Genomic DNA, 26358 nt, shown 5'->3' with positions numbered 1-26358 from the left:
TTAGTCGCTAGTTTTTCCTCATAGTCGTTAACGGTCAAGATGGGTGTTAAGATGAACGGTTTCAAAGGGAGGTTGACCAATGTATTGGTTCGTTTCTCGCAGCTTCCGGCCACGTCCAAGTCGGCTTTCGCCGCATTACGGACGAAACTCAGCGGAGCTACCATGAACCAATTCATCTGCTCCGGCCTGTTCCGGATCGCCCTGCCCGCCGCCCTTCTCGCTGGTGAGTACCGTTATTTTTCTTTGCCTGTATGTTCAATTGTTGCGCTTGCTTTGTATTAAATCCTTAATGATACCGGAAGCGTATTATTTTAATCTTGACAGATAAGTTTCTATTTTGAATCTTTACATTTTTCAAAATTACCTTTTGGAAGATAAAATATTGCCGGGTTAAAATAAGTCCAGGGTGACCAGACTTCGTATATTTCTTATATTTTCCTACGTGTCATAGAACATCTAGTGAAAACACTGCCACTTTCGAACAAAATTTTGTAATGTACGGGCTTTATAAATCCGCTAACGTCGTAAGTGATCCAATAATGCAAGAAAGCAGTGTACAAAGAATTATCAATATTCTAGGTGATTCCAGTCAAAGTATATATTTCCTATATTTTCCTGCTATAAGTGTCCTATATTTTCCTATAATTCGCCTGTTTTATTTCCTATTTTTCCTATAATTCATTCGCCTCTAAATTTCCTATTTTTCCTATAACATTTTCAAAGCCTTTCCCTGGTCGCCCTCTAAGTCAATATAGTGACTCCAAAAATAGGGGTTATAAATATGTTAATAAATAATCACAACGTGAAATAATTTTACATCAGGCTGAGTAATAGTAAATTTGGAGCCATGTTGGCTTGTGCACTTCCGCGATTAGACGGGAAATTAGCTACCATTGAAAAATACGTATGCGAAGGTACATTTTTTTTAATGACTTCAATGTGCACGTCACTCATTAAAATTTATAATATAATCTTCTGATGATACACAATTTCAATTTCAATCCAATCTAGTAATGGCACTCGGGTTAAAATATTGTAATTATATTTGTAATTGCACTTATTTTTGTGGATGATCAATTGTTGTCCCACCGCAACACGTGGGCACCGTAAGTGATAGAATAGGTGCTAAGGTAGTGGTGGCAACGTGTTGACAACTCTAAAGGCCGACATTAATTTCGTCTGTCAAACTAGAAATGGAGTGGAAAAAATGCTTTTTCAGATCTCGGTCGAATTCGTATCTGCGTCTCTGTCACTAAACATTGGTTAAGTTTAGTAACGTTTTCTGCCACCAGATGGGCTAAAGGTTCTCTCGGAATCGCGCTGTATTGTTAGAGTACCGCCTAAATAAATAGTCTATAACCCGAGTCGATTAAGACCCTACACGCTTCAAAAATCAGTTTTTTCAGGGTTGCTACTCGTCAGGGAATTCAATTTACTTTTGACACTTTTTGAAGGTAATTTTACTCTATATCTATGACAAATTCTATGATTATCATTTATTTAATTGAAAGTTTGGCTAGGTTTTTCATCATTTCAATAAAATTTTTACTGTCCATTTACATTTATTACCTTCTAATAAAAGAAAATATAAATTAAAATTTTTGCCTTAAAAAAAAAGTCTCTTAATATGGTCAGAGAAAACCGGGAATAGTCAGGGAATTTGAATCTGAAAATTTTATGGCAACCCTGTTAAAAAAAAAGGTACGCGTTGAAGTATTTAAATGTAATAAATAGTATAAAGAGATTAAAGACCCTAGAAGGATCGAGAAAGTGTGATTTACATGCCCCATCCATTTATTTTACGCGCTCGATTTTACGCCACTATTACTATAAATTGTGATTTAACAAATGTCAAAATGTATGGTTTGGAGTTAGTCCGTCAATTTTAAGCTTTACTAAAATAATAACTTGATGGTTAATCCAAAAAATTGCTCTACATAAACAGATTTTATCTTCGAAAATTATTCCACCAAAAACTAAACAGCCTTAATAGGAACCAGCCTAATGCGAATACAACCGTAAATTCATTTATAGCGAAGCCAATAGAAGCTCCCGATTACTAATCCAAGTTACCGCTACCCTCCCCTTAAATTGGCACAAATGAATGAAAGAAATGTTTGCGAAATAAGGCTACCTCAGCGGAATTTTCTTAGCCACCGATAAACTTTCGAATCTAGCTCCGTTGTAACAAAGAAAATATAGATTTATGGTCTTGGGGTATTTAAGTCACCAGTACTATATGTTACGTACAGTCAAAGCTACAGATTACCGGAAATGATCAACCACTCAATTTTAAAGTGCTATTTAAGCTATTAATATAATACTGCGTATTTCCATCCTCCTAAATTTAAGAGGTGGTAAATTACGTTATGATATGAAATGGGAAATATATTTCCAAGAATTATTTACAGGATTTAAAAGTTAAACCTACATTTATAGAGATAAAACGATTTAAGATTTAGAAAAACTTGTTAAGTAATGAAAATAAAGTTAAAAGATCTTCTAAAGCTGATATATTCCGATTTATTAACGATTTTCTTGATTTATCATATTATCATATTAAAATTCATTTTGCGCGTGAAAATACGCCACCATGCTAGGGCATAAAATCAGGTAAATAAGTCTGCTATACCTCACAATGTAAAGGTACTGTCACGCACATAAAATATCATTTTGAAATCTGTCAATATAAATCAATATTTTCCATTATTTACTATTGGAATTTTGGGAACACTAAGCCTTGTCAAAGACAGTTGCTATTCCTATTTTACATTTTCTATGGCTGTAAGGTTTTTCCAAAAATTCAAGTTGTGACAACTGCCCAAAGCTGTCATTTGTAGCCTTTGCAGTCTACCTCCTTTCATCGCTAATAGACAAATTATGAGTAGCAAATACATATTAGGCAAATTGAATAGTATTCCTATTGGTCAGTAGAATTCAAATTCAGCCAATGATAAATACTTTAAGTGTAGGGTGAAGTTGATAAAGTTCCAATTTTCCAAACTCAACGCGATAACATCAGAAACTCTGAATTTATTTAATCTATAGACTGAGCTAGTGTTTTTGTTAATCAATTTAACGTTCCGATCCAATTCATCATTATTTGGCAAAATAAGCGTTAGCTTTCATTTTGAAAGCGTTTTAAATTTTGTTGGGCCTTGGCCTAAATTTTTTAAAGTGAGCGGAAGCAATTACATTTACGGAAGTGTAGTTTACGAATTAGCTATCGGGTGGCGGTTTTTCGACATTTTTTACGTCAATATGGAGAAAGGATGTAGTTAAACCTTTAACCAAGTGGCCTAACTAATTATTATTGTTGCTTATGGTAACATGAAATAAAATAGCATAAGTAAGACCCGTCTTATTCTTTTAACGGTAATTTTCTTACTAATGCTTAGTTTCACCTAGGATAATGTCAGTGACGAAAAAACAATCAGTCATGAAATTAGTATTAAAACAATAGGAAGTGTCATACTTATTGTTATGTTACTTCTTGTAATAGATATTACAATTCTCGAGAAATTTCTGCCGCCAGAATTTTTTACGAAACAGCTTATCAGAAATGTAATATCTTTCAATAACAAAAATGACGATCTTTTCTCCTAACATTGACTGCTTCAAACGCGAACTATCCAATTCGGTTGTGACGGTAATCCGTTTTGGATTTGAGACCTAAAGTCGTATTTCTCACCATCAAACCATAGACAAACAAAAGATCCATCCAGAACAGCTATTCCTGTTACACGTTTGTCGTCTCTTCTACTTAACACTCCTTATTGTGGGTCGAGATCCGGAATTATGTACACCATCCGGTCGGTTTTCTGTCCGCTCCGAGCGCGTTTGTGGTTTTTACTCAAACTTATTATTCTTTTACTATCCAAAAGGCCACGGTTAAGCCTAGTTCCCATTTGGCAAAAAAAGCAGTTTTCGCGCACGAATAAAATTTTCAAATTCGCCACCAAAATCGCGGTTCTTAGCGAATGTTTTATTTTCGCTGGCGTCTCAGCCGGTCTCAGCGAAATAACATTTCAGCCAATCAGAGAAGGTCTCTGATGGCACATCCCGAAACGTAAGAGCCGCTTCGTTTTGCATAATTGCTTTTCGAAATCTGGTATTTTCCTTCTCAATGCTATTTCTCACTAGATTTAGTAATACATCGTATTGTTCTGGACTATTTCAAAAGAACCTAAAAAGCAAATCAAATTTTAATTTCTTATTCTGTCAAACATGGTTCATTTCAAATTACTCACTTGAAAAACTTTCTCGGTCACAATTCCTCATTTCTTGAATAAGGTTTTTGAAACAGCCCTGTTTTTTTTATAAATATATCTCTAATCCAAAAACGTCTTTGATTTTTGGAGAAACATTTATCATATTGTATAAACCAATAAGATATTAAGTTCTCAACATTACTCTCCATTTTGGTTCATTTTGAAGCGATATTAGGCTTTGCTTTTTTAAATATTCGCGCCAATTGAGAATGTACCCCCCTAGGTGAAAAATTAATTCCTCGAAATATTTCGTCAAGTGGGAACTAGGTTTTACACTATCGCTTGCAACTAGTCTCCATGGCAAATTTTTTCTGAACCTTATTGGTCAAACCTGGGTTTTAAGCAATGTCGGCGCCAGTAATATTTTTGAGGTAGGCGGTAGTGCCTAGGCCCAATTTACAAGGCGACGAAATGCATTTATGGACCGTCGTGAGCAAAATAGGCTGAACGATATCGGTCGAAGAGGGAATGCAAGTTTCGGAACAGGAAACTCTTCTATCTCTAATCTCTTAGAATCTCATAGTATTACTACCAGGCTAGGCTGATGGCAATAAATACGATACTAATCGTCTTTTGGCTCTTGCATTGGAAATAACTAACCTCGTAAACGAGTGAGTGGTTCCAATTCTATAATTCATCGTTACTTTTACAAAGCAATCGATATTTAACTGTTGATAGCAATTCAATTTTCAATAAGGCTTGGCTGTTCACTAAATGGTTCGCAATGGTGATTTCTTAAAGGCCGACTACATAAATCTTCGGTTTACTCTGTCTTTCACGGGAAGTAGGCTGACTGCATGGCACACGTGTATTGCAGTAAGCCTACTTCCAGTGAAAGACGGAGTAAACCGAAGATTTATGTAGTCGGCCTTTAATCACGGTTCTAGTCCGCGTTCGGTACCTCTCAACGGATTCGCTGTTGAGTAAACGTTGAGTCTGTTTTCTTACTGTAAGATTTTTCGCGTTCCCGGTTGGTTTCGACGTCACGTTGCTCCTTGGTTGTCGTTAATGTTAATGGGTTTATGGATAAATCTTATTTTGTGTATAAAAAACAAAGTAATTACGAAATTAAGAAATTTTCCAATATTTTATTTAAATTAAGCCTTCGTACAAAGGAGATAGCCACAGGTAGGCGCAATTTCAAAATTCGCAATGGCCAAAAAAGACATGGTTGTTCAACGTCACGTAGAATCTGGCAGTCTCAACGAAAATATTTGTTTAGAAAACTGTTTCTTCTCCGTTGAGTCTTACTGGACCAATTTTGATTCGTCTAAAAACTCTTCGTAACCCCAGGTAATGTTTCAACCAAAAGACCTTAGGTTAGGGTTACTATATGAATACTAACCTACATTAATTCAAACGACCCGAAAATTGTGATGACTAGGCGTAGCCATCAATTCTCAATTTTCATTGTGAAAAAGAAACAACTATGAAATGAACGTAACCCACTATTGTACAATAATTTTTTTTTATTTAAAATACTACAGCCGTTTCGGCGCCAAAACTAGCGCCGTCATCAGGCAATGTTACAATAATGACCTCGAGTCTGTTGTAACATTGCCTGACGACGGCGCTAGTTTTGGCGCCGAAACGGCTGTAGTATTTTTAATTAAATATATTATTGTACAATAGTGGGTTACGTTCATTTCATATAGTCAGTTGCAGGCTAAGAAAGACAAAATATATAGTACAGTCGACGCAAGGATACCTCAGACCATTTCCGGCCAGTCGACCGCGCGAAATTTGAATTTGGCCACTTTACGCCGATGGAAAATTACCGGATCGCCGCCGCCGGTCAAAATTTCGCGGCGTCGGGGTCTATTACGATGGATATTTGAGAGGTTAAGCAGAGCGCTCTCGAAGTTTAAATGAAAATACTGAATATTACATCTTTAATTATAGCAGGTTGTTCCTTTTTCTAGCAACATACGTTTTAGCAATCGTAAATACTGGATTAAATTGAAATGTTCCTAAGCCTCGTATATTATTGGTGAAATCCGTGACACATTTCATGTTAAACAGGGTACACGAAAACCAATGTTTGTCTTTAGACAATGCTCACTTTAATACTAACGGCGTGTTTTTAATGTTCAGGGTTGCCACGGTACCTGGAAAAGTCGGGGAATTTGAATATGGGTATAACAATCAGGAAAAAGTCGGGGAATTTGAATATGGGTATAACAATCAGGAAAAAGTCGGGGAATTTGAATATGGTTATAAAAATCAGGAAAAAGTCGGGGAATTTGAATATGGGTATAAAAATCTGGAAAAAGTCGGGGAATTTGAATATGGGTATAGAAATCAGGAAAAAGTCAGGGAATTTGAATATGGGTATAGAAATCAGGAAAAAGTCGGGGAGTTTGAATATGGGTATAAAAATCAGGAAAAAGTCGAGGAATTTGAATATGAGTATAAAAATCAGGAAAAAGTCGGGGAGTTTGAATATGGGTATAAAAATCTGGAAAAAGTCGGGGAATTTGAATATGGGTATAAAAATCTGGAAAAAGTCGGGGAGTTCGAATATGGGTATAAAAATCAGGAAAAAGTCGGGGAATTTGAATATGGGTATAAAAATCAGGAAAAAGTCGGGGAATTTGAATATGGGTATAAAAATCAGGAAAAAGTCGGGGAATTTGAATATGGGTATAAAAATCTGGAAAAAGTCGGGGAAATTGAATATGGGTATTGAAATCAGGAAAAAGTCGGGGAAATTGAATATGGGTATTGAAATCTGGAAAAAGTCAGGGAATTTGAATATGGGTATAGAAATCAGGAAAAAGTCAGGGAATTTGAATATGGGTATAAAAATCAGGAAAAAGTCGGGGAATTTGAATATGGGTATAAAAAATCTGGAAAAGGTCGGGGAGTTTGAATATGGGTATAAAAATCAGGAAAAAGTCAGGGAATTTGAATATGGGTATAAAAAATCTGGAAAAGGTCGGGGAGTTTGAATATGGGTATAAAAATCAGGAAAAACCAGGGAATTTGAATATGGGAATTTAATTTCGGTTGCAAATAGGAAACTTTTAATAAAATATAGGTTATAAAATACAATGTTGGCCCAAAAGAAGTCAGGAAAAATCTCCGGAGAAGGTTAAGAAAAACATGGAAAAGTCGGGGAATTTGATGTGAAAAAACTAGCAACCCTGATGTTGGTTACACATTTTCGTCATGTACCCGGGTTTAGCAAATATTTCCAAAATATGTTAAAATTCCTTTGTAACTGTAAAGGTTTTCTTTAGCAGTCAAAAGTGAAAGCAAGCTTAACCGATTTAAAAAAAATTAATTTCACGAACGTCTAGATACTCCCGACGTTGTCGTTCAAACTTCTGGAACGTCCTGCTTAACCTCTCTAATATCATTTTCCATAAAACTGTATTATTCAGAAAATTTCGTTGGGAGACTAGGATTGGTAATACCATAAGGGTATAATATTGCTACATAAGTGTGACACTACCTATTCTTCACATGCAAATGTTTTACTGAGACAGACTGCATAACGGGCTTCGTCGCCGTTTTTCGTCCACTTGCTAACGCGTCACTCGTAGCCTTTGACAGCACCTCGCTAGGGGAGATTTTCTTCTTGCGATGACGTTACTCCGTTATTAGCTCTCAGTAAAATATTCCCCAAAGTGACATACTTTTGAACAATATTATTAGGAGTTTCATTTAAATCAAGGAATACCTCTGCGTATTGTTCAGTGGTAGTGGTGTTGGGACGGTAGCTTCGATTCCTACCCGAGGTGATATGATTTTTCTCAGTCAATCTGGTATGGAACAATACGCAGAGGTATTCCTTGATTTAAATGAAACTTCTAATTCTATTAATTCCTGCGTAATTATAAAAATAAATTATCAATATTATTAGACTTATGGTCATACTTATAACCATTGAGATGCTTTTGTTCGTAAGTTATGTGCAAAACGGGGCTAGTGACCCCGAGTGGTTACGTGCTTATACTGATTATGTGGGTTAGTCGGCTCTTCCTCAATTACGATTGTACGTTTCAGTGTCGGTGACGTGTAGGCAAACTATTAATATAACTCGCGTTGAGCCCTCCGATTTTATCGAGCTCACGACGCCGTAAAGAACGGCTTGTACGCGCTGAAAAAGTGACCCGCTTTGCCGTTTTTAGTCTCAGCCCTCTGATAAAAGACCGCAGCATGATTGCCGCTGGAATGCAAATTGCCGCTTAACCCGTGTTCGCGCTGGTCGATCGTCGCTACTAAATCATCCCAGTTGTGATGGAAACGATTTTGATGGTTGGGTGAGTGTTTGGAAGGGGAAGAAACAAGGTGGACGAGCTCAAATATCAAATACGAAACCTCCAGACCTGTTTTGTCTTCGTTGTTGACCACCAATATTATTTTACTCTGAATCCACTGCGACAAAAACATTTCTGTAGAACTGAGAAGTCTGAATTCTACGTAGTTTCAAAATATAATTCTGTAGAACTGAGTTGTCGGAATTCTACGTAGTTTCAAAGTGGAATTCTGTAGACCTGAGTAGTCGGAATTCTATAGATCTGAGTAGTCGGAATTCCACGTAGTTGCCAATGGAATTCTGTAGAACTGTAGTATGAAATCTAGGATACAATTTTTTTATGGAAATATTTATTGGGCACTCATTGTATGTAGAAAACCATAGAACAAGTACGAATAACATGTCTTAAATTAGTTTTTATTAGTGTTGTAAGTCGGAAAATTTTCCAAAAAATTACAGACCTTTTTTCCGGAAAATTTTCATTCCATGATAAATCTAATATATTGTTTGCAAATTTAAATAAAGCGGCATTTTCGAATCTAAAAGCAAAACTAAACCTCTAGACTAGTTTAAACTGATTAACAATGTAATACTAATAATGTTTTGTAGTATGTTTACTGATATTAGACATTTTATATCGATAAAGTAGTGGTTTCAATTTCTTTTTTCTGCATTTTCTTTTTCCGGAAAATTTACAACTTTAGTTTTTATCTATGTTATATATTAACAGACAACAGTAATTATAAATTAGTCAATGATCTAACTAGGATATCGGAAAATCCCAAATTGAAGAGTGTATAGCTGAAAGGGAAATTCTTGACGCTCTGGCTGAAAAAAAGGTCGTGTCGTGCGTGGCTTCCATTTAGCTTTCACGTGTCTCTTTTGCTTCTTGGCACGAGTCCGCTTTAAGTCCTAATTCTCTTCCGGTCAGAGGATCCATCTCTCTCTCTTTCAAGACAGGCACGCCACGTGACAATCATTCCAGCCAAGGCCTCCTTTCTCGACACTTTGACACGCGAAGTACCTTATTCCATCGTGTCTTAACCGTCCTGAAACGGTGCAAATTATTCCTTCACCATTACCAAAAGAACCCTGATTTAATTTCCACCTTTTATACCGCCGTGGCTATAATGATCTGTAATATGAACTAAATACTATGACTTATTTCTTTTGAATATCTTCTATTTTCATGCCTAAATTGAGTTATATTTCCCGTAGCTAATGGTAGAAGATTAATTGCGGCCTGTTCTGAAATTAAACTAATAGGCGCTTCAATAAAAGACAATCTGTTTATACTTATCCGAATGTCCGCAAAGGGGATAGCTAAATGAAATATTTCCGGTTGGTCGGCTTGCCAAAGAAGCCAGCACTCAATTCCAGCCATATTAACAAGGTTCGACAATTTTTTCCCCTTACTGTAACTAATGATGTAAAATTAAATGAATCTAATTCGGGAATTAAACTAATAGGCGCTTAAATGTTTTATCCTCGACGCCAAAGTTATCCGATAGCCATAACACGAGTTTTTACATACAACCTTTAAGGGAGATCACGTACCGTCAGGGTTCGTACACGACCTGGAAAACCTGGAAAACCTGGAAAAGTCAGGGAATTTGAAAATGTTTCCAAAAGGTCAGGGAAAAGTCAGGGAATTTGAAAATGATTCCCAATGGTCAGGGAATAGTCAGGGAAATTTAAAATGGTCCAAAATAGTAAGGGAATTTTAAAATGACCCCCAAAACAAACCCGGCAAATAAATTATTGAAAAAGGTATTAAAAATACACAATTGACATTTTTCAAGATTTTACCTCAAAACATAAATTTATTCTACAAAAAATGGTCAGGGAAATTTGGCAATTTAGTCAGGGAAAACCTGGAAATGTCAGGCAATTTAATCCCGGAAATTTTGTACGAACCCTGACCGTGTAGCCGCCGCCATATCTTGCATAACTCTTCTATAAAATAAGCTACGCTTGCGGAACTTGTTATTATGTAGCTCATTCGCCACGAAATACGTACGCTTTTCGTAGTAAAACGTCATCGATACGTCACCCGTGACGCAGCAGCAACATCAAACAAGAAGGATAATGTTACTTTATAGGCCTATCATCCTTGGCGCTAAGGGACCCACAAATTGGTCATTTGCCCATTTAGTGTTTTTTTTTTGTGATATTCGACTTAAATCTACATACTGTTTTAAATTAAGACAGACTTGCTTGAAAATTATATTTTTAGTTGGTACGGATCATTTCTGAACTACGTTTTCGGTTGCATTTAGAAATTTTTGTTTTAAGTGAGATTTCTGGCCAATTCGCGGGACCCCACAACCCGCGTACGCACTATTGTCATATTTGAACTTCGTGCCAATTGATACAGGCGCAATCTAACTCCAAAAAACATTTGCGTTTCGCTACCTTATTTACAAAACAAGGTAACTCGAAAAATTCGGTTTGTCTTCAAATTAATTTAAATTAACGTGTTCACTTTTCGCTACCTTATTTCCAAAGCCAGGTAACTCGAAACATTCATTTTCGATAAAATTCCTCTTGGGTTTATTAAGTTTATGTACGAGATGATTTGAAAATTTGTTCAAATTTAATATTTAATATTTAAAATGTAGATAATACATCGGGGGGACTGTGTGTACTTAAATGTCCGTGACCTCTGGTTTCTTTTTGACGCAAAAATTATCCGTTAAGCCTGACAGCAATTTTTCCCGTTAATGTTCACCCATAGATATATTAAATATTATAGATCCACAATTCTACGAGAGACTGATACGGAAGTGACAGCTAGCAGACAACGCGTATTTTCTGGATTCGCTACGTTTTAGCGCCATCTTTATCCCAAAAACAAAAAATGACACGTGACTTCAACTCCACATTACTCTAGGTCTATCAACATTATTATGTCTAATCTATCGCGTTTTTCCAAATACTAATTTTTGTCACCGATAGATGGCACTGTTACGTATTTCATCCAGAAAATATTTTGCAAATAATTTTGGTCACTAATAGATGGCACTGTTACGTAGCGCAAACAGAAAATATTTTACTGATACTAATTTTTGTCACCGATAGATGGCACTATTACGTAGCGCATCCAGAAAATATCGGTCTTCTGCTAGTTCTTATGTGTTCTTCCCACGGGCCCGTATGCAGTTTATTTCCGTTCTACAAGAACCATATAAAGAGTAGCTTGCAAGTCCCAGGCTTTCTGCTTCAATTCTTTCTAGGGAATCGCTGAATAGGTTTTACATTAGTGGATATTAAACTATATCAATCATCGAGGTCTAGGATGGGCAGTTGGGCACACAGTGTTTCAAAAGCCCAATTTTTTCGGCCAAAATTCCTGAGAGTGCATATAATAAATATTTGTACATATTTCGTTTATTCGGAATACCTGGATTTCTCAAACATTAATATTTTTCCCATGCGACCCCTAGCGGCCAAGTTAGCTTCCTGTTGCGTTTTGGACAATTTTGACTTTTACATTGGATAGATTAAGCAATTCATATCACGTAGTATTTTCTGGATGGCGATGTTTCGCGTATAAAAATAAGATACGAAACGAAAACCATCTGAAAATGCACAAAATCAGCCATCTTTGACTGGCTTTAAACTCCGAACGTTTTTGGAGTTATTAATTTCTAACTGCATTTGTAAAAACATTTGGAAACAAAATGCAAAATGTATTTTGAGTTATGGAGAAAATATTTTGAATAATGGAGAAAGTATTTTGAATTTTGAAAAAAAAATAATATTGAGCGACGGCGCGTGGATGACGTCATAATAACAAAGCCCCTCCTATCTTAGCGACTGAGGGCAGAGTACCTAATGCAGTTCGATATTCGTGGTTGAAATTGAAATAAATACGTGATCTAATAGAATCGTCTTTGGTCCATCAAAATTACCGTATTTCTCGGTAGCTTTGATCAGGCAATATTTCTAGTTCCTTTTTACGAAGTTTAATCCCATTATCGAGTCTTCTGTAGAATCTCGGGTCAGTTTTTTTTAAATCGATTACTTTGGTACTAAGGGAACTTCCGTTGGTTTTAGCGAACCGCTAACGCTAAGCGGAAGAACCTCTGCTAATGCATTTTCCGTTCACATGGATCTGTATTGATCCCGGCCCTAATGTCGTGTCATACTGCCGCGAGGGGAAAGCCTCTTCTAATGAGTTGGCTCCGAGTAAAATCTCTCCTTCGCCAATAATCGCCCGTTGAAATCGATGCATGCCCGAGAAACCATGCCAGATAGAACCAAAACGTTTGTTAGACGCGATTTAAATTGACTCAATTTCTGAGTTTTCTTCATAATCTATTGTTGTCTAAAACGTGTTAAATTTGGGCCATATCTACCTTAACCCATAAGTAACGTAATAACTATACAGGGTGATACAGGGTGTTTCAAAAGGTTATGCAAATATTTGAAGGAGTTGTAGGGGGTGATTTGAGAAGTATGCCTGTTTTTCCCCCAACTTCCTACGATGAGTTAAAAGAGCGCCAGAGAGCTTCAAAGTGTGGCCTACTAGCCCCGGGAAGTAGCAGGGACTTTAAATACTGTTTAAGTTAACTTTTTTACGCTGGTTACCTCGATTTGTTTACAAAGTCCTTTTTTACCTATCACACGAACCCAAACCTTAATGTTCGCGTTTCCCTGCTGTTGGGTTTTTCGATTGTTGCAGCCTACTTCCAGGGGCTTGTAGGCCACACTTTGAAGCTCTCTGGCGCTCTTTTCACTCATCGTAGGAAGATGGGGGGGGGGGGAAACAGGCATACTTCTCAATTCACCCCCTACAACTCCTTCAAATGTTGCCCAATGCATAACCTTTTGAAACGCCCTGTATAACATATCGCGTTTTTTGTTATATAAACGTTAAAGTTCCGTTTATCTTAATTGTACTTTCATATCGGTTTATTTTCGTCCTAAGCCGATTGCTGGTTAAACTCTTATTATAGCAGTATCAGACGCGGTTCTAGATAATATTTGGTTGGACCATTCTTGTGACGATAATGGAACAGTGTAAACACGTTTAGATAGTGCTCAGAGGTGAAAAAGCTGAAAGTCGTGGTAATTTACTGACCAATGTGGCAATGCAATTTGTACTCAAAAATCTTAAACATATCTAAACTCTGAATCATACTAAAAAATTAACAATCCAACTTTTACATTTATTATTTTTGTTGTATTCTTGCTAATTGATGTATAACGTTATTACGTTAAAATGTATTATTGACTAGCTGAGGAAGGACCGCGGTCCGAAAGCTTCAAATTGTAAATAAAATGTTTTTAATTCCTTGAAGTATCAGTCTTTTATAAAACTTTTAATTATTGAAAAATAACCATGGAACGTAATTTTAAAATTTATAACTTAAAATGGTTTGTTTGAAATTTTTTAGTTATTGGTTTTACGCTTTTTACACGCACTATTGCTTTAGTACTCACTATTAGAAACATTTTGCCATTTTGGCACTACTTGCCCCTGACCGGGACTTTTATGGTAACTGTTTTTATAAGACTGCGGTGTTGCTACCCGTAAGTCAGAAATCTGGAAATATTAAAATAGGCCTAAAAGAATAATTAAGAATTTGTTAAAATTGAGAAACTCAATAAATTTATTTCGAACATTTTATGCAGTTTATTCTAGGAGTAACAAACACAAGGAGAACGCAGCTAGCCTTTAAACACGCTAAGGCAGTGTTGTGTACAAATTTCATTGGACGAACTTTTCCGAGGGGGGTGGGAGACAATTTCCGAATTTTCCTCTTCCGACGGCAGCGGGCGCTAAAGCGTCTAATCAATGAAAAATGTACACAAGAAAATGCATGACCTTTGACGGGTTGCGTTCTCCTTGTGTGGGGTGCTCCTTGTTGGGATTTATTTATGTTTACGATCTGGTAATTTTTAAGTGTTAAAATGAAACGATTTATAGTTAAAATTTAACCGAAGAGTTGCGTCTATAATAAAATATGGTGAAGTAAATTCGATAAGTTAAAAAAATAATTGAAATTTTGGCCTTAAAATAGTTAGGGAAAAGTCAAGGAATTCGAATATGAAGAAAATATTGTAGCAATTAGAACCACGGCTGTACTCGTCCTTGGTACCTGTTCCTCCCGTTTGAAGGGTTTATTTTTATTTGGAAATCCCCAACACCCTTTGTCACAAATGTATTTCTAATTTTCTATATGTTCATTACGAGAATTGTCCGACACTACTGACTCAGGGAAGAGTTGAAAATGACATGTTTTGGTCATTGTGTACATTTTAACTTCCCGGCATTATGATATTGCATTAATTTGGCTTCTATAATTTTCCACGTAAATGTCCTTCGTACCTTTGGCTACGTCGTTTTTTTTTGGGCAGGAAAATTTTACGACGGTGACACCGTTCGCAATCCTCTTGTCCAGTTAATGGTCAAACGGGTCTCGAGAGAATTGGATAACGAGAAGATGGCTTACAGGATACGCTGTGCCATCAACTGTTTTTTGTTGATTATAATGAACGGGAGGCAACGCTCCGTTTTAGGAATCCCTCAACATCTTTGTTTTTCTGCCCTCAATCATTTCATTTTCCTATTCTTATCCGATATGCACGCGAAACTTTTTTTTTCGCTTCCTTGTTGAACACCATTTACTTAATGTTGTTAGATAAGAGCTTACGACAGAAGTACATAAAATTAAGATTTGATAGAAGTATCCTACTAGACCATGAAGGAATTGGAATTAGATATGGAACACTTCTCTCTTACAATTAAACTTTGAGAGAAGTATTAAGTTAAAAAGAACCACGGCTATGGACTGCATTGCAAACGCTGATAAAATTAGCGAATAAGCAGATTAGTCCATTCTGAAAAGGGATAATAAAGCTAAACCCGAAACAAATTTGAAGAAATTTAAAAACTTACAAATAGCTCGTACCGATAGGTCTTCGAGCGAACAAAAAGACGCGAAACTCGGACCAAATAGATCTTCGAGTGAAAAACTAGTACTGACGAGTCCCAAAAAGGACGAAACCGGTCTACCGTTATAATTTCTGGCTATTTTATTTAACTTAGTTTAGTTTTTTACTCTAACATCTATTTGGTCCGAGTTTCGCGTCTTTTTGTTTGCTCAATGACCTATCGTTACGAGCTATTTGTAAGTTTTTAAATTTCTTCAAATTTGATAGGGTTTAGCTTTATTATCCCTTTTCATAATGGACTAATCTACTTATTCGATAATTTTATCAGCCTTTGAGAGAAGTATCCTACTAGGCCATGATGGAATTAGAATTAGTTATATCCAAAGTGTTCCATCTCTCAATACTGCTATTGTTATTCGCTTGTTTCAGGCGAAAATTAGTTCATGGCGCAATACTTTTTATTAGTTACTTTTTAATTCCCATGTTATTTCCAATGGAAAAATTTCCAAATGATGTTGTCAAAAACGTTTTCGGTTGCCATGGCAAAACGAAAGCCCGTCGCAACTTTTCCCTTGCAGGTTTTTCAAGTTACATAGAGGTGTACATTATACCCGAGTTTCAACGAAATCGGTGATTATCACCTTGGGTCGTCTTAGGGCTACTCTTTTTAATCCTTCTGAAAAGGAGGTGTAAAGGAGTAAATCTGATTTTGTCGTCTGCTTGCCAGAATTTATCTGCTAAAAAGGCTACGTCATAGCCTTACTATTCTTACCCTACTCTGAAATCCCGGAAAGAAACCACCTTATAATTCATTTTTTAACCTCCTCAAATTTCAGTTTGTCAATCTAATAGAAACAAAGAGTGCCATAAATTCTATAATTATAAACAGGGTTGCCACACGTCAGGGAAAAGTCTGGGAATTTAAAAATGGGCCCAAAAAAGTCATGGAATTTTAAGATCTGGTAAAAAATTCAGGGTAAAGTCACGGAGTTCAATTTTATCTGGGCACTTTTTGAAAGTAATTTAACTCTAGATCTATGACAAATTCCACGATTATCATTTATTTCTTTGAAAGTTTGGCTAATTTTTTCAACATCACAATAACCTTTTTACTGAAATATAAGTTCATTAAAATTTATTAACTTCTGATAAAAGTCAATTATAAAATAAAAATTGGGCCTTAAAAAGTCAGGGAAAATCTCTTAAAATGGTCAGGGAAAACAGGGAATAGTCAGGGAATTTGATTATCAAAATTTTGTGGCAACCCTGATAAAGATCCGTTTTATTAAGAGATATATATGTACTAATACCATTGTAATTTACTGTCATTGGGAAATTTAATACTAAACTCTGATTTTGTTTCTCTTTACAGCCGTATTATTTCGACAAAATTTGTTCTCTCTAATTTACCTACTTCTACTATTTATTGCCCCGCTATTGCCCGGTCCAACAACCGCCACTATCATCTCCGGTACGTCACGCGATATTTATATCGAAAATTTGGAGTTAATTAATAGTGACGTATCTTTACAGGACATACGGGTAGATACATACGTGCCGTTCTGTGCCTCAGTTTAATAATTTGTATCGCGCAAATCGTCTTTCAAATCACGCTGCTCAGTTTGGGCAACTATGGATCGCTGTTCGACTACTGTGAGTAGCTATCTCCCGTTGACCTTGTTGCCCCTTGGCTGAGTCTTAATGTAGCCCTTTCGCAGGTGACTGGAAGGGGAAGGTCATCGCGGCCGTTGGCCTTCACCAGATGGACAATATCAGAGTCATCGACGGCTTCCGTCTGGTCGGATTGGACTTTTTGGTCCTGCTGGTCAGCGCCTTCGTCCACGTCATGTGTCTTAAGCTGGTGGAATCGGGTCCGCCGAGCGCCGAATGTACCGGAAATTTGGCCATCGAGGACAACAGCGTCGTAGCTTCCGCCGGTGATCACGCTAATTCCACGGAAAACACGGCTGAACCAACGTCGCCAAAGTCCAAAACAGTGCGTAGGCGGAAGCGGAAAGCTTCGGAGTTGTTGATTCTAGTTGGTAAGTGAGGAATCGCTTCCTTTGACAAGAGTCACCGTTACGAATAACATCCAATGCCGGTATAGGCGAGTTCATATTGGTGGTCTTCTACGCCGCGGCTGGTATCATTCAACCCTCCATCTTGAGTTCCGTATACTTTTTGGTCTTTTTGGGAGTGGCTACTTGGCTAGCTTGCAACCGTCGCCTGGGCAGAAGGTACATGGTATCACGAATGTCCCTGCTCGTGTACACGGCTCTCCACTTTACGGCTGTGTTCCTCTACCAGACCATGTACGCTCAACAACTAATAGACTCGGAGAGTCTCTATGCGAGGTAAATATGCCCCCAATTGTCTTATATTTGCAGTCGTTGATAGGAACAGAGTACTTCGGTATCGCTTTACTCGGCTGTTAATGGATATGGAAGTATTGAATCTTTCTTTTAAGTAACTTGCACCGTAGGGAAACGATATTTCCATTGGCAAAACGGATCTAATGCCTTTTCCGTGACCTCGGATCAATTTTGATTGTTTTTAGTTTAAGAACTTCTAACCTACGCGTTTCAGTAAGTCAATAACGCGTGGCAACGAGAATGGGCGCAAAAAAATTCCGTTAGGCCTAATACAACTTTTGGAAACCAGCCTTTACGGTGCTTTCTATTCTTCATAATTTAAGATGACAGACTTCAAAACAAATTTAAAACTAAGAAACTTTTTTCTTCAATAACAATAAATCTATCGTTAGACTGCTGGGACTGACGGCTTTGAGGAATGCTACTTGCGAAAACGCGAGGACCATCAACTTCGAACCTCTCAGCTGGACCGTTTACGTCGGTCCTTTGGTCGTCTTAGGACTCTACTGGGTTCTAGCTATCGTCTCGCGCTACCGGGTCTTCAATCCGGTAAGTACGATTTCACGTCCGCTTACTTCTGGACAAGTTCGTCCCGTTGTCGTACCTCGTCAGCGGGAACTGCCCTGTCGCTGTTACCTAACCTTTTTAACTTTTGGCTTTCTTAATAATACATTAAAAAGCGTGACCTCCCCGTAACTTGTGTGCCTAGTGCCAACGTAGTATTTTGTTATACGACTTGTCATAGGTGGTTGAGGAAATTCATAGCGATGGCTCTGCCAATCTAACCATCTCTAACCAAAGTTCGCAAAAGTCGACTTCCAGTTTACTGAGGAGACGAAAGACGACGCGCCGTGAACGGGCCAAAAGCGTACGTAACACGACAAAAACACATTCCCCACGTAACCAACCGACCTTCTAATCTCTAAACGCAACCTTTCCTCACGCACATTGTTCAACCTTATTCACACGACACCTCACGGGTGCAATATCCTCACGCTTTGGGTGTCATTCTTTTCACTTCTTCAACACTTAGCTTGTTTATTTTTCGTGGCACAATCGAGTGCGTTTTGACGAGGCTTCTTTGTCTCCAGTTAAAAATAACGAACTGTCTCGAACAGCGAACGAAAATATGATAAATCAACAACTTAACAATTTACAAACAACTTTTTCTAACTGGAAACTTGTCTGTACTTGAATCGTGAAATCACCCAAATGACCCTTTTAATTCCTCATCCAACGTCCCTTAATTGAATTTACGATTTTATTTGGCGTGTAATTGTTATTTTAATTTTTGCATGGGCGTTGTTGAATTAGGTTTGCATGTCCTTTGGAGAAGATGACGGATATGGCGAAAACCTCCCTGTAGGTACCCTCCAGATATTTTTGCTTTTATTCGCCTAACCAGAAGCGTATAATATATCTCCTATGAGAGAAGTACTCCCTATCCTGGTAATGTTATTTGCTTGAAACATGTATCTTCGCGGACTATCTCTAATTTTTTTTGGAAAAATAGTGCATTCCGAAAAGCATATTTTTTCTGGAAATAAATATCCTCTACGCTGTGTAATTTTTAACCCATTTACGGAGTAAAACACGTTGTAAATATTTTGCCGTGTTGCGGTGTACACATCCGCTATTAGGCGGGGAAACTCCTTGAGCCGGCAAAGATACATGTTTCGTTTTAATGCCGAAGAAACTTATCTCATAAGATCTATATTATAAACTTCTGGCTAATCTAACTGTTCCAAGTCTATCCCAAAATGACACCCATTCCCACCCTCCCATGAATTAATAATTACACCCGTAGTGTAGGCTGTATGATAATTTTAAACGATGTAGGCCTACTGCTATGTTCCGAGTATTTGAAAAGTATGCGAAGGATGTTTAATGTTTTTTTTTTTTCAATTTTATTTTTGCATTGTTATATTTTGTTCAATGCATGGAATTACTTGGCGTACTGTAGTTAACCCTTTCGGGACCTGTTTATAAAAACCAAGTCTTTGAAGCCAACTCCATCGAAGACACACCAGTAGGCATTCTTCCAAATCAAAATACACCCTTTTCTGAGCTTCTCTTCCCTTCATTAACCCAGATTACTGGCGGCTTTCTTTGCCTAATGAGCTACGCCGGTTTCTTTCTCTGCTTGAGGCTGAAATGTTACCCCTTTTTTCTCTAGGTCGTTTCAACAAAAATGTTTCAAACCGACACTTTTTTTTCGTATTTTATTAATCTGACAATTATTATCACCAAAAGTAACTTAATAAACTGAAGTATGACATTGAAATATTTCGTTTTAAGGTAGTCTGTCGCGGAGTGATTGCGTAATCGGAAGTTTCTTAAAGGGAATATAACCTTTCGTTTTATCCCCCCTCGAAGGATTCCCATATTGGCAGCTTGTTTATTGGTTGTGGAGGTAATCCTTAAAATTTTAGGTTTTTTCGTAAAGAATGTGTTGAAGGTTATATTCCCTTTAAGAGGAAACTGGTCACACTCCACTCTCTTCATTGGCAAAATAAGTGCCAGGTTAGTGTGATGGCGATCTCTAATTCGAACTAACTTCACAAATGATGGGGCTGATTATAAGTGTCAATTTTATGTTCCTATTCCAACATTTTTATTTTGGCAAAAGTGAACATTTTAAATTGTTGCAAGTGTTTCAATTTAAGTCTTGGCTGGTCTTTCATATATATGGTCGTCATCTCGTCGGGGATTTTTCGTGCACTTTGACACATAAACTAGTAATTGAAACAGACTAACATGAAAACATTGTCATTGAATAGGAAGTGTCATACTTTGGTCTTATGTTACTTATGTTCTATAGATTGTGTAATTTTTCGTTGAAATGACTTAATTGAATATAATCGCATGAAAATGTATGGCTTGCTGCGTAGTTATTTATTAGAATTAACCATGTCTACTAACTCGCCTCAAATGTTATAATATTTTTAATGTAAAAAATAATATTTAAATGGGGAAGAACAATTTATTGGATTTTATTAAACTGGCCTAGTGTTGTTTAAAAGGTTTTGTGGAACTGTTTAAACAAACTATCACGTAACGAATCTTGCGAAGCTACCCTTAATGAATTAATTGCATTGAATTTCAAAGGATTAAAATTAAACTTATTAACAATTTTATGGGAATTTTACTAGTTTTCAATGTAATGTTGTGGTATAAATTTTATATCATGTGTAAAATAAAAAATAATTTTACATTTGAATGTGCAGCTTTTGGAAGATGATAGAACGGGCAAATCTTATAAGACATTGGATGTCTCTCGTCACCGACATAGTTTGGCTGTTGATCCTAACGGATCGATGACTTGGAACAGTGAAAGTGAGATGCCCGAAGGCAGTGTCGCCGTTCCTGATGAAACCACCTCGACTTCTAGAGAACGAACGAACAAATATAAAAGTGTTATCCTTTCACCCGTGGTCAGCATACTAAGGCTAATTGCCAAAGGAAGCTACGTTGCCACTTTAATTATAATGATGGTAATTGGAGTTTTATGTCTTTATATTTTGGTTTTACTAACTCTTTACTTACCAATTAGACCTGGAGCATTACTTATCACAGTTGGTTAACTTTCATTCTACTCTTGTGGTCTTGTGTTCTCTGGATGACTCCCAATTCTCGTCAGGCTTGTTTGAAGTCTTCCCCTTTTTTGGTGGCCTACGCTGAAGCCTTATTGCTTCTGCAATACATATATGGGCTTAATTTAACCGAACAAGAACTTCCCGAAACAATCGATAAAATTAATTTCCGTCAAATTGGATTGGTGAAATATTATACTTTGTCCTATCAACCAATTGCTGTCAAAGTTAGTTTTGGAATTTAAAACTAAACTTTATTAAAATAATTAAATCTACCTTTTGTTTCAGATTTTATATACCGTCATGTTTTGGTTGACTTTACATCAATACATGCAAGAAAGAGCCAAATCTGTGGAGAGAGATTTAAGTCACGGGGTGCTATTAGAACCATTCAACATTTCATACACAACAGCGCAACCTGGGGTCCCTAGACCTGGTGCGTTTATTTCTTACAAATTTAAAATGTAAATATGCTTATTACAATGTTTTTCTCTATAAAGCTGATGTGAATCGACAAATGAGTGAAGTTTCTGGCGCTACAGTTGCCAATCCAATTGTCCGAAAATTGGGGTTGATTGTGACAAACCTATTGACAAAATACTGGATTTGGGTTGTCGCTTGTATGTTGATGGTCATATCTTTGGGGGGGGATGAAGTGGTACTGTACCGTATAGCTTACATGTTTCTTTTCTTGTTTTTCATCACAATTTTCCAGGTTTGTCGAGTCATTTTTTTATATTGAGGATTTTTTTACCAGTTTTCTCAATTTATTTTCCTTCAGTTTTCTTATACTTTATGGAGAAGGGTCATGTATGGCTTTTGGTTGACCATGATTGTCTACTCCATGCTAGTTCTCATTTTGATATACACCTATCAATTTGAAAGTTTCCCTGACTATTGGAGGGACTATTTGCATGTTCCCGAAGACATGTAAGACTTCCTTATTTAATCTACTATTTCACTCGTGATAATAATGTTATTTAAATAAAACAGTCAAACGGATATAGGATTAGAGGTTTACGGAGCAGATCCGGGAATTTTGTTTTTGAAGTTGCTGACACCAACGTTTTTTCTAATAATAACCATCATTCAATTGCACTACTTCCATAAAGAATTTTTGAAAATAAGCGAAATAGATTATAGGTTTGTAAATGATAATTTAAAAGTATCTTAAGTAAGAAATCAATTAAAATTATTATTTTAGACCTCCCGAACAACCAACGTCAGATGTAAGAAGTCCATCCACTCAGATTACCATAGAAAGAGATAGTGAAAGTGCCGCCGCTGGACCTCCATCCACTTTGAACGCCGAATGTTCCATGACCCCATCCCCAGCGGTTTTGGACGAAAAAGACATAGATGAAAAAGATCGGGATAAATATGGTGTTCAAGAAATGAAAGACATAATTGAAAAGAATTGGAACAAAGTTGTGCTCATCGCTGAGCGAGTGTGCGAATTCCTCTGGCGAATCTTTGAAATTCATATCATCAAAATTGTCCTCTTTTCTGTTCTTTGCTTAGCTGCTTATGATGTAAGTAGATAGCTATCATAAGCAACATTACAGATATAAGTATGCCACATCCTATTCTCCCAATTACCATTTAAATCATAAGATGGCTAATAACTGACTACTTAGGGCAAGTTGTGGTTTCTAGTCTTTGGAATTGTCAGGTAATTATGGCTGAATTTTAATGAAGCAGCAAAGGCTTATTTGTAATTTAAACTCTTGCGGTAGTATAAATATTGCTGACTTTGGAAGAATAATGATTAAATATAGAATTGTAACATATGTAATTATCATAACCCCTCATTGTTTCTGAGTGTTACGTTATTTTTGGTTTCAAATAAGAAAATAACAGTAATTTTGCCATAAAAGGGTGAAAAATAAGTTCCCTATTCTGAAATGTCTAATTTGGCAATCACTCTGAGAACAAATTGTCATTTACAGATCACTTTGTGTCATACTTATCATAATGGTTTCTTATGCTGATGGCTTTAGTTTGTCTATTTCAGATATATTTATAATTTTTTTTGTTCTAGGTTTGCGCCATTCATTTCATTTTCGTTCTTTTTGTGATCTTGGCCTTACCAATAAAACGCCTAAGAATATTTCTTTCCCATTGTTGCTCACTTTGGGTTTCAATATTGCTACTTTCTAAAATGATCTATCAGTTAAAATTTGTTGACCAATATGGATGGAAAGTGAATTGTACGGTGAGTTTCTTGAAGTAGTACTCATTTGAATAGTGGGTGTATTTGAAAAATATCATCATTTAAAGTGTTTTGCAATGTAAGGTTTTAATTTGCACCACTTCATGTTTCTAAACAGCACCATAGTCATCTTCAGGTGTGGGAACGTGTTGAAACACCTTTTGTGTTTTTAATTGTTATTACCTGTAATATACTAAATCAAAAATTATTTCATTTATCAATATTAATTTTTTTTAAATGTTAGGATTGGAAGCACCCAAATGAAACCGATGAAATAGACAACAGGATTTGGATTGGGTTTCAAAAAACTGACAATTTGACCAGTTACTGTAAAGGCTACATTGGACTTATTATAGTACTTACTGTTCAGGCTGTCATAAGAATACGTCAAAAATTTCACCGCCATCGTAATAATGAACCCATCCCAAAACCTGGTATTGTTTTCTCGGACGTCAATAGAGCTATTGCCGATAATGGTTTGGTTGAATGTGCCAAGTACCTCATCAACCACTTTTTCTACAAATTTGGAGTTGAAGTAAGTTCTTTGATCGTTAAAAAATATATTTGAATAAATTTTATTCTTTTGTTATTATTCCTTTAGTTCTGCTTTGTGACTATCGTGGCTTGTGTTGGTGTCCGTTTGGATATATTTGCGGTTTTTTCTTCAATTTGGCTTTGCATTATGTTCCTAATGAAAAGAAGTACTCTAGCCAAAGTCTGGCCATTTTACGTAACTTATCAATGCATCGTACTTCCAATTCAGTATTTGATGTGTGTTGGGATACCACCTGGACTGTGCCTAAGTAATTTTTTTGATAGTTTATATAAATTCAGAAAAGCTTACCTGTTTTGTTGAAATACAGATTATCCGTGGACAGAACTGAACAATCCTGAGCTTATTGAATGGCTCTACCTTCCTGATTTTGTCAATTCACCCAATGCTTATAAAATAATGGGTTAGTGATAATCACGATTTTCTATCGCCTTGTTTTTAAAACATAATTTAAAATTTTCCACAGTTGATTTTTTCCAATTAATATTTTCCTGTTGTCAACTATACGTATTTTCAATTGAAACGAGTCCCGTTGCTGAAATGTACGAAGGAGGCAGTAACAAAGAAATATATTATAACGATAGTCAAGGGCTGACTTACTACGTAGCCAATCCTGTCCCCGATTTCGTAACTTACAACAAGTATGCTATTTTGTATGAGCTCATTTACAGTGAAAAGAACGTATTACTTTACTTTAGATCATATCTCGATGTCATCAAATCCTTGTGTTTCTTTGCGTTTTATTGGGTGACATTGGCAATAATGTTCTTAGCTGGGACAAGCAGGGTCAGTCTATTTGCCATGGGTTACATGGTTGGCTGTTTCATATTTCTTTGGAGTGGCAACGAATTTTATTTGAAACCAATTAGGGTACTTCTAAAAATGTAAGAATTTACAACCTTTTACTCTGCATTTGATAAGAGTATAATTCTTATGTAATATTATGTAGGTGGAACGTACTTTTAGCTTATAACGTTGTTGTAATATTAATCAAGTCAATTTTACAAGTAAATGAAAGTTTAATTTTATGGCAAGAAATGATGATACGAATGAATGGCCATTTTCTCTCTTAGGTTGTTGGCTGCGTGTTCTTGAGCAGTCTTTATAGGAATTTTTGCTGGCTAGTCCAGCTTCTTGGGATTGCGTGCCTTAAAAAGCTCAAATCGGGTGATGCTGGTTAGTTGAACATAAAAAAAATTTATCAGAAGTTATTGAACTGAAGTTATTGAAAAGCTCTTAATGTTTAAGTTGCATTTCTGATAATGGGAAGGGTTCCCGTTCTAGTGCCAAATGTCATAAAAAAAATGGTTCTTATGCTTGTGGTTCTCTAGATCTGGCATTTCACGAATGCATTCCTTTCGTATTGCATGGAGTGTAGTGGTAATTTTCTCAATTTCATTGCTAACATTATAATATACTTATACTAAAAGGTAGACTTCTGCTATACTAAAATTTCAGTTCATTAACTTTTGGTCTTATCACTATAAACATGTATTTTTTTTTAAGTTCATTACTCATGGTCTTCAAGGAGCGATTAACAAATCAAAACTTGCTATTATAGGAGAACGTCAATTAGTGTTGTCTTGTTTTCCCAATGCTTATCGTTGGTTGTGTCCTGGATTCTACTCCGATTTTCTTTCTGATAGTGAAGGTCCTCTTGTTTTGGTTTTTTTATACATTCCCAACAAGTTTGATGAGCTTGGCAAAAGAAAATTGGTGAAGGTTCCACAAATAACTAAAAAAGCTGATGCAAGGCTGATAACTATTGTAGTCAATTAACCGGTGGCGGAAGTTTACTTTTCCAGTGAAATTAAAAATGTATTGTCACTTGATTTCTTATACCTTTTTAGATGACCAAGTGGATGTAGTTGGTAACTGTGACGTACCAGTCGATGAAGCTGGTCTCTTATGGGATGGAATCTGTTTTGCCTTCCTATTGCTCCAGAAGAGGCTGTTTTGTAGTTACTACTTTCAACATCTGGTCAATGAAATAAGAGCTCAGCAGGTTTTAGCTTCACGAGGGGCTGAAATGATAAATGAAATTCAAATGCGAGAAGTAAAGGTTCAAGAAGCTGGTGAGAAAAAGGTTATGGACAAAATCAAGAAGAAGATGGACAAAATCCGAGCCAAGCACCAAAAAGCTCCTAGTGGGGTAACGACCCATCCTGACACTCATTTCCAAGGTAAAAA

General features: G+C 36.5%; 1 protein-coding gene across 8 annotated transcripts in view; it reads left to right on the top strand.

Annotated features, from left to right (window-relative positions):
* Piezo (piezo type mechanosensitive ion channel component) overlaps positions 1-26358 on the top strand; it is a 48872-nt gene that overhangs the window by 15705 nt on the left and 6809 nt on the right. For 3 of the 8 annotated variants that reach the window (XM_090158884.1, XM_090158879.1, XM_090158881.1), the window contains exons 2-26: positions 103-223; positions 16811-16909; positions 16972-17091; positions 17157-17480; positions 17546-17792; positions 18203-18359; positions 18556-18678; positions 19125-19172; positions 19774-19839; positions 21038-21304; positions 21364-21630; positions 21692-21839; positions 21904-22118; positions 22185-22333; positions 22397-22546; positions 22608-22935; positions 23445-23618; positions 23860-24150; positions 24217-24418; positions 24479-24571; positions 24635-24809; positions 24867-25052; positions 25118-25175; positions 25242-25344; positions 26019-26351. In XM_090158884.1, coding sequence (XP_090015010.1) covers positions 163-223; positions 16811-16909; positions 16972-17091; positions 17157-17480; positions 17546-17792; positions 18203-18359; positions 18556-18678; positions 19125-19172; positions 19774-19839; positions 21038-21304; positions 21364-21630; positions 21692-21839; positions 21904-22118; positions 22185-22333; positions 22397-22546; positions 22608-22935; positions 23445-23618; positions 23860-24150; positions 24217-24418; positions 24479-24571; positions 24635-24809; positions 24867-25052; positions 25118-25175; positions 25242-25344; positions 26019-26351 — 4384 coding nt within the window. In that variant the 5' untranslated portion in view covers positions 103-162. The remainder of the gene's footprint in view (positions 1-102; positions 224-16810; positions 16910-16971; positions 17092-17156; positions 17481-17545; positions 17793-18202; positions 18360-18555; positions 18679-19124; positions 19173-19773; positions 19840-21037; positions 21305-21363; positions 21631-21691; positions 21840-21903; positions 22119-22184; positions 22334-22396; positions 22547-22607; positions 22936-23444; positions 23619-23859; positions 24151-24216; positions 24419-24478; positions 24572-24634; positions 24810-24866; positions 25053-25117; positions 25176-25241; positions 25345-26018; positions 26352-26358) is intronic. The other 5 variants (XM_090158883.1, XM_090158880.1, XM_090158885.1 and 2 more) reach the window with 5 other exon arrangements.

The sequence above is a fragment of the Leiobunum rupestre genome, chromosome 9 (assembly GCF_980474605.1).
Source record: "Leiobunum rupestre chromosome 9, qqLeiRupe1.1.hap1, whole genome shotgun sequence".
NCBI lineage: Eukaryota > Metazoa > Arthropoda > Arachnida > Opiliones > Sclerosomatidae > Leiobunum > Leiobunum rupestre.
The sequence above is the reverse complement of the archived record's forward strand: the minus strand, read 5'-3'. Positions and strand labels throughout refer to the sequence as shown.